The following is an 8,835-nucleotide window of genomic DNA, read 5'->3' on the forward strand; positions in this document are numbered from 1 at the left end:
CCCACAAGCCAGGACAAGTCCAGTTCCTGGTAAGAGGCACCTGGGTCACGGCCTCTCTCAGGCGGGCAGAGGAGGGGAGCGGGTTGCAGGATCCTCGGAGCCTACTGTGGCAAGAGCTTGGCCCATGCTCCGAAGCACACATCCTCCTGCTGAATTCTAAAAATAACCCTGGAGGAGGTGCTGCTCCTCCCCCCACACGTACATGTCTATGTAGACATAGCTGTAGTTTTTTGTTTTGTTTTGTTTTTTAAGTATTGAGTATCGTACCCAAGGCCTCACACATGCTAGGCAAGTGCTCTACCACTGAGCAACATCCCCAGCCCTTTTTAAACACAAGCTCTCCCTAAATTGACCAGGTTGGTCTTGAACTTGCAATCCCCCTGCCTCACCCTTCCGAGTAGCTGGGATGACAGGTTTCCATGCACATTTTTGTGAGAAACAAATGGTACCAATGGGACCATGGCCCTATCGTTAAGTCCAGCCCAGCCAGCAGATAAATGTGTCAACCATATTCGTGGACTCCTGTACTGTGATTTTACTTTCTTCATTCTTGCTAAAATATGCCTAAGGCCAGGCATAGTGGAGCACACCTGTATCCCAGCACTCTGGGAGGCTGAGGCAGGAGGATCACAGGCTCAGAGTCCAGCCTCGGCAACTTAACAGCCTCATGAGACCCTGTCTTGTAAAAATTTTAAAAGGACTGGAGATGTACGTCCATGCTAAGGTCCTGGGTTCAATCACTGGGAAGAGGGGTGGAGCAGAGAGACAGAGAGAGAAAAAGAGGAGGAAGGAAAAAGAAAAAAATGGGAGAAAATGAAAAAATGGAAATGAAGTGTTTGTAAAGGGGGAGGGAGGAGGGGTAAAGGGAGGGCAGGGACAAGGGGAAAAATGAGAACCAAGACCTGTCATGTAAAGGTACAAGATCCCAATGATGACTGTAACTGTACTGTATCCCTAAAATGTACCAATAAACTCAATGAGAAAAAAAAAAAAAAGAGGAGGAAGGAAAGAAAAGTTGGGTTATAAGGAAAAGGGAGGTCCATATATCCAAATTAGTCTAAACACAGTCTAGAGTTTTCTAATTGCAGAATCCACTTTTATTGTTTGTTTGGTTTGATTTGGTTTTTACTGCGCTGGGTATTGAGCCCAGAGACCTTGCACTGACCTACATTTCCAGTCTTTTAAATTTTTTTTCTATTTTGAGACAGGGTCTCTTAATTTGCTAATTTGCCCAGGATGGGTACAAACCTGTGACCCTCCTGGCTCAAGCCCCCAGACTGCTAGGATGACAAGTGTGTACTACCGTGCCCAACCGTGTACTGATTTCTTTCTACCTAAATGAATTAAGGTGGCGGGAAAGTGTGTGTTGACGTTTACGGCAGTTAGCATTCGACAAAACTGAAAAATTCATTCTCACCGGCCACAATTTCGAGGGCTGAAGAGGCAGATGCGGCTGTCACACTGGACAGAGTTGAGATGCATTTCCCTTGGTCTTACTGGACAGCGCTAGTCCTCGATTCCTAGGAATCAGAATTTTCCAGGAGGAGAGAAGCTTGGTAAAGTCTTGAAAAGTGTTTCCTCTTCCCTTATTTTGCCCTCCACCGTGAGAAGAGCAGGGGGAGGTAGAACAAGAAAGGCAGGGAAAGAAGAATCTAGAAGATTCTGGAAGTCTGGCGAGTCCCTACACCTTTCTGTCCTCCGTATCCCAACGCCGCTGCTCCTGTCTCAGGGTTCTTCAAACGCGCCCCGCTGACCTATGCTGGGGCCCATATGTCCCTTTCTGCGTTATTTCCAGTCTTAGAACAGCTTCCTCCTAAACTCAGGGGTCCTGCCTCAACAAGGCCAGCGTACAAGTGTCAGGTCTCTCCCCATACCAGTTTTAGAAACCCCACGGGATCAACTTCTCGCCCCTGCTCTGATGCCCCTGTGTGACGTGGATGCACGGATGGAAACTAGGGAATCAGAAACCCTTAAAGAGTCTGTAAGCTGGGCAGGGTGCTGCATGCCCTTGGTCCTGTAAGCCCAGTACTCAAGAGGCTGAGGCAGGAGGGTCCCTTCGAGTTGGAGGCCAGCCTGGGTTACATAGTGAGACCATGCCTCAAAAATGGGGGCGGGGGCCTCAAAAATGGGGGCGGGGGCTAAGCAGCAAGCAGCAGCCTCCGGGCACCTGGATTCTAACTCGGGTTCCGGAAGCAGCAAGTCAGCCATGAGGAAATCACCCTTGTAGCCCTTCAACAAACGTCCCAGGCATCCAAGTGTGCTAGACATCACGCCAGGCGCAGGAGGAGGCGACAACAGAGTAAGGAGGTCATTTATCAATAGAATAAACAGGCAGCGATGTGGCAGCAGGCAGAGCGAAAAGACGAAAGCAACAGAACAAACTTCACAAATGCGAGGTCGGAGAGCCTGGGTGGGAAGGCGAGCTTTGCCCGTCGGCAGCTGTGAGGCAGTGAGCGGGTGACTCAAACCTCTGGGTTTCGGCTCTCCTGGCATGGTCGAGTGGAAGAGCAGGTAGACACACGGCAAGGAGGGCAGGAGACAGAGTAGAAGCCAGCCCGGGGCCCCAGAGAAAACGACCCACGCCGCGCAGAGCTGAGCTAAGTTACAGAGCCACTGTGCCGGGCCAGGGACCGTCAGCAACACAGGCTCTGCTGGCCCAGGCACGCAACAGTGCTCTCTGCAGGTGTCGCGCCCAGGCACTACCCACAGCCCCCAGAATGGAAGCAACCTAGCTGCCCCTCCACGGGGGAGTCCGAGCAACCCCAGTCCAGGGCCAGCAGCCTCAGCACCGTCCGCTGGGAGGCGCAGGTTCTGGGACGCCTCCCCCTGCCGACCCACAGACCACGGAGATGGGGCCCGGGAACCTGGGTCTCCCTGGGACCTCCCAGATGGCCTGGCACCCGATCGGGCCTCGGCGACAGTGATATAACTGTGAGCCGGGGATTTAGCTCAGAGGTTCCATCACCTGCCTCGCAAGCGCAAGGACACAAGTTCAATCCCCAGTACGGGGAAGAAAAAAAGAAAAGACAGGTGTTAAAAAACTGGGGGCGGGGGTAGATTCTGTGGAGATGGGGTTTCCAGGATGGGAGGAGACAGGAGGGAGAGGAGAAGGGGACAGAAAGGAACGAAGATGCAAAACATGTAGGGACCAATTCCTCACCTTGAATGTGCTTATTATGTATTGCAAACACGTACTAATAAAACATTTTTGAAGAGGAAGAAAAAATTGCAATCTAAGTTACATATATTTCTCATGGGTTATGAAAGACAAATTTAAGTTTTTCTTCACACACTTAAAAATGGTACCGGGCAGGGTGGCGCACACCTGTTGTCCCCGGCACTTAGAAGGCTGAGGCAGGAGGATCACTGTGAGTTTGAGACCCCCCTGGGCTACACAGTGAGTTCCAGGTCAGTCTCAACTACACAGTGAGACCCTGTCTCAAAAACCAAAAAACAAAACAAAAGAATTGCAACTCTGGTTGTCTCTGGAGAAAGGAACTGAGCAGCCAGGCACAGGAAAGGGGAACGAGTGCACTGTCCTCGCTTCCTACCTGCAGATTTTGACCCTGTGACTCTAAGAGTCAAAACGTACAAAAGGGGCCAGGGACACGGGTCAGCCGTGGCATGTGTTCAGCACGCATAAGGCCTCAGGCTCCACCCTTAGCACTGTTCCACCCCAAAAAAAAAAAATCCCACAAAAATATTTTAAATGGAGCCAAGCACGGTGACACACTCCCGTCATCCCAAGTCACTGGGAGGCTGAGGCAGGAAGGTCACGCACTCGAGTGCAGCCTGGGCAACTTAGAGATGTCGGGAGACCTGTGTCTCCAAATAAAAACTAAAAAGGACCAGGGATGTAGCTCAGGACTGAATTCCCAGTACTGAAGGTTTCAATCCTCCGTACTGAAAAAAACAAAACAAAAACCTTAAAGGGAGATTAATCTGAAAACACGGTGAGGAAGCAAGGCTCTATGCTATTCTTGCCAGGAGCCTCATGAAAGGAAGGAGCCAGGGTGACTTTGACGCTGACCGCGGAAGACATTTTTACTACTCTTTGCCACAGGTTCAAATCCCAGCGCTGCCTCATCTCTGCTGCGTGGTCCTAAGCAAGACATCCCTCTCTGAGCTTCGACTTCACTGTCTCCCCTCTTCTAGAAAATCTGAGTGCGTCAAGTGGCCAGCGGAGGGCTTCCCTGAGGGAAAGGGAAGAACCCACTGCTTCCCCGGGGAATGGGCAGGGTGAATTGGGGACAGAGTAACGTGACTGAGAAGAGCGAACTGTCAGAGATGCGGGGTAGGAAAAGAAAACGGTAGAACCTGTGACCTATAACCCCAGCTCTCTGGGAGGCTGAGGCAGGAGGATTCCAAGTTCCAGCCCAGCGCTCCTGGGCAACTTAGTGACTTAAGGAGACCCTGTCTCAAAATGAGACTTTGTTTTTTTTAATAAGGGCTTCAATACAGCTCATTGAGAAGACTCTGAGTTCAATCCCCAGGACCCCAAATCAATACACAGATGGCCTAGCAAAGTCCATGGATAACAGAGCTACCGGGAAAGATAAGCTTGGAACAGTAACACTGAAATGATGTAACCATGAGAAGCCACACGGAGGAGGACAGGCCAGCACGGGAGAGAGGCTCTGCTGGAAAGAGCCGGGCATGGAGGGGCAGTAGGTGTCTTGGAGTGGGGGGCTCAGAAGGCGCAGCGCCGTGTCTGTGGCTGGGGGCAGGGTGAGGAAGCAGAGGAAACAGGCTCAGAGAGAAACGTGGCTGCTGAAGGCCACACAGCAGAGGCGAGGCCAAGCCGGATGCGAGCTCTGGACATTCACACTTAGAGCAGGACACGCGGACCAGACTTCATTCTCCATGGGGACCCCCTCCATGCGCAGCAGTGTGGACCCAGAGCAAACAGAGAGGAGGGGACTGCGGGAGTCGGGGGACAGGAAGGAGACCTCAGGGGTGCTGCTGATGGGTCCGAGGGGAAAGCAGGGCACTTAGACATGGGAAGGCTCAAAGAACGGGAGCCCCGAAAGGTGCAGCCTCATGAAGCCAAGCCAGGACCCAGGAGGGTCGGGAATTCAGCTGACAGATGCTAAAGGACCACAGGAGGGAGTGAGGAAGCCCCTCCCGGCAGCAGAGTGGAGAGGGACGGAATGGGGCATTGTGCGTCTGGGGTGGGGGCTTGGCTGCTCCGGATGTGGAGCTGCGGACGCTGAGAGGCAGGGAAGGGGCTGGGAAAAGGTCTGGATGCGGTGGCAGTGGAGACATCAGAAGACTTGGCCATGGAAGGTGAAGGGTGGGGGAGGCAGTGGAGAAGGGGGTAAAGCGCTGTAGGGTGGGGGACGACTTCTAAGGACAAGGACTAGGAAGACAGTAACATCCGCAGTCACCCGGACACCCACTGTGAAGCTCTGATTCCGACTGCATGGTTTGTAATCTTCATGTCAAACATCAAGCCATGGGGTCCCCACATTTTCACAGACAAGAAGAGATGGTGCCGTGGAAGACCTCCTGATGTTTGCAGACCAAGCCAGGCAGGACAGAGACAGAACAAGGAAATGCAAAAGACCTCTGGGTCTAAGAGATACTCTGTAAGGGATGCCATGAAGACAAAATGCAACAGAGCAACGGGTGATCACATGTAAGGGTGTGAGAGCACTTCTGTCTGGACATTTCAATTGCCCATTTTTTTTTTACTGGGTCTTTTACTTTGGTGGGGGGGTCTGTCTAGACATTTCAATTGCCCATGTTTTGACTGGGTCTTTTACTTTGGTGGTGGGGGGGGTGTCTGCCTTTCTATGTGTGTTCTTTGTGTATTCAAATATTAGTCCTCCGTCTGAGAAATACCTGGAGAAAATGTTCTCCCATTCTGTAAGTTGTCTCTTGGCTATGTTGGTGGTTTCCTTTGCTGTGGAGAAGCTTTTTAATTCTGCTGTGAAGAAAGGTAAACTCGAGTCATCCACAGGAAAGTGGATGCACCTTGAGACCATAATGTTAAGTGAAAAAAAAAAAATCAGATGCATAAGCTTTAGATATCATATGGTTTCTCTGACCCGAGAACGTAAATAAAGAGCAAATAAAAGAAAGGAGTAACAGGAAGTAGGGGGATGGATCTTCCTCAAATGGGACGGGGATCAAGAGATGGGAGGAGGGCAACAAGGGAGAGGAATAAAGGGATGAAAAAGGACTTAGATGGGTTATGCACAGGCACCAACTCCCCACAAGAAATATAATCATCATGCACTGCAGCACGTGGTAATGAAAATAAAAACTGAAGCAAAACTCACACACTGCCATGAATCGCGCTCAAAGTCCTCGGGCTCACCTCGAACACACCCGTCCCCGTCATCCGCGTCTCTTCCCACAGCACCTGGGTGCCCGCTTTCCTGAGTACAGCGAACGCCGCTGACTGAGGACGGAAAGGCAGCCGGGTGGAAAATCGTCACCGAGTCACCTCATTCACAGATCTGGCCCTGTGTGACTCCCGGCTCCTTCCCCGACGTCAAAATGACCGCAGAAGGGAAACAGTTTTGAATCAATGCGGGGCACCAAGGCAGCCGGGACAGCGCAGCTAAAGACACTCACGAGAGAGGACTCCGGAGCCGCTTCGAAAAGTGGCAAAAACGATGGGAGAAACGCGTTTGAGGTGAAGAAGGGGATTTTGAGAGGGGGCCGTGGCATTGCGTCCTCTACTGCAACATGTTTATTGAAATGTAAAGCATTCACTGTACTTGTATCACACCGTGTAAAAACGAACATCTCAGGACATCTCGCTTATCTTAGGGAAGGAAGAGGATACGAGTCTGAGAACAGGTGACAGCAAAAAAAAAAAACAAAACATCACAGAAAAGCAGTCAGAAAACAGCCATTTCCCTACTCTCCCATCCCTTCCTGTCGATCGCCCTTGTCTACCCTCAAAACCGACGCAGCTTTGGGAAAGGACCTCTCCCCACAGGCAGAAGAGAGGAACAAGCAGCTCACCATGACCTCCTGCTGGCCCTGAGCACCAGACGGGGGCTTTTCCCACAAACCTGGTAAGACTCTGTTCACTTAAGGGACTGCAAGCAAAAGCCAGAATGGAAATCAAACGCGCATCTTCGCAAGTTTGCTTTGCTTCCCAGCTGGAACTGACAGCCAGTCTGTACTTGGCCACACAGACCAGCAAATCTTGCCCTGCTGAGGGGGCAGGGGTGGGGGGATCCTAAAAACCCCAAGGCCACTTCGGTACTGCCTGGCCCCTGGGCAGGGTAGGGCAGGGCTCCCTGTGTTCCCTGGAAATTTCCAAGTGACACCCGCTGTTCTGCAAGCAGGTGAAAATCACAGGGCGAGGGTGCGCCATGGGAAGCCAGAGACGAGGAACCCTCAAAGCCTATTCTCCTCTCTACTCCTGGGAGCTGCGGTCCACGCAGAAGGCCGAAAAACTGAAATAAAAAATACGAACCATCTCTCGTAGCGGGGCCGGTTTCTCTGAGCTTCCTTCCAGCCCTATTTTTTTTATCACAGATCAGCACTTCGTCTTGTTTTCTGTGTGTTTGGTGATTGGAGCCTATCTACGGTTTTTCAGTTAAAATACTAAACGTATTATAAACCAGTCCAACCACTATGGAAATCAGTGTGGAGATTCCCAAATAACTAAAATCGGGAACTCCACTTGACCCAGCTATTCCCCTCCGAGGTGTCTTCCCAAAACACTTAAAGACATCATGCTACATACACGCATACCCGTGTTTACAGCGGCACAGGTCATAATAGCAAAATTACTACTCTGCCGTGAAGAAGGATAAGCTCGGGTCACCTGTAGGCAGATGGATGTGCTTTGGGATCACAGTGCTACGTGAAGATAATCAGATACACAGGCTTAAATGCCACGTTACGTCACTTACATGGAAAACCCAAACTGTAAACAAAGAGCAAAATAAAAAACAGACGACACAAAGTAGGGAGATCGATCTGTCTCACATGAGAAAGGGACCAACAGATGGACGGAGGAGGAAGGGAGAGGAAGAAGATCAAAGGAAGGAACCGGAGGTGTCCTGTACGCGTAGCAGGTCCGCACCAGGAATGTAAACATTACGCACTGCAAAACACTGAGAACAACTGCAAGGTGGAACTTCAAAAGCTATAGTTTAAATGCGCCTATAATACAAGCCCCAAAGTTTACATAAAAAAGTAGTAGAACCACAGTTCCCCCAGTGTTGGAAGACACCATCTTTCACTCAACATTGAGCCCAGGGCCAAGAGCACTGTCGCTCAAATCTGAAGAAAGCTCATCAAAAACACACAGGTATTTCCCCCGGTAACAGCACAGCCCTCTGGCCACGGGGACACAAAACGACAGATCCCCAAGAAGAAGCACAAGGCAGCAGCAGATACACCACAAAAAGGACAGTTGCACTGGTCCCCAAGGGGAGATTTGCAGAGTCCACAGCACCGAAAGACAGCAGAAAGCTCCCCCTTGGGTAGCAAACTTCAGGCCCACAATCTTGGAGAGTCCCCAAGGGACCACAAGTGTTCATTCAGGAGTGACAAGTACAGGGATACCTCCGTTGCCAAACTCAACTCATCCCTAATTTGTGTTCAAACGCCAAAAGGGGCAAGAACTGAACATATTTTTCCCGTAATAAATAGTGGAAAATTGCCAGGCATGGTGGCACACACCTGCCATCCCAGCACTCGGGAGGCTGAGGCAGGAGGATCGCCACTAATCTGAGGCCAGCCTGGGTACGCAGCGAGTTCAAAGCCAGCCTGACCTACATAGCGAGACCCGGTCTCAAAAGAAAAAGGAGTGGGGTGGTAGAAGGATCAGAAGGGGAAAAGAAGAGAGGGGAGGGGGAGGGA

At 51.0% G+C, this 8,835-nt stretch overlaps 1 protein-coding gene across 1 annotated transcript in view; it reads right to left on the minus strand.

Moving 5' to 3' along the window:
• Insr (insulin receptor) overlaps nucleotides 1-1,482 on the minus strand; it is a 115,852-nt gene extending 114,370 nt beyond the window's left edge. Inside the window, exon 1 of the mRNA XM_033759412.1 lies at nucleotides 1,418-1,482. Within this exon, the coding sequence (XP_033615303.1) occupies nucleotides 1,418-1,482 (65 nt within the window). The remainder of the gene's footprint in view (nucleotides 1-1,417) is intronic.
• Nucleotides 1,483-8,835: the final 7,353 nt, after the last annotated feature.

The sequence above is a fragment of the Fukomys damarensis genome, unplaced genomic scaffold (assembly GCF_012274545.1).
Source record: "Fukomys damarensis isolate Sample0158 unplaced genomic scaffold, DMR_v1.0_HiC HiC_scaffold_37, whole genome shotgun sequence".
NCBI lineage: Eukaryota > Metazoa > Chordata > Mammalia > Rodentia > Bathyergidae > Fukomys > Fukomys damarensis.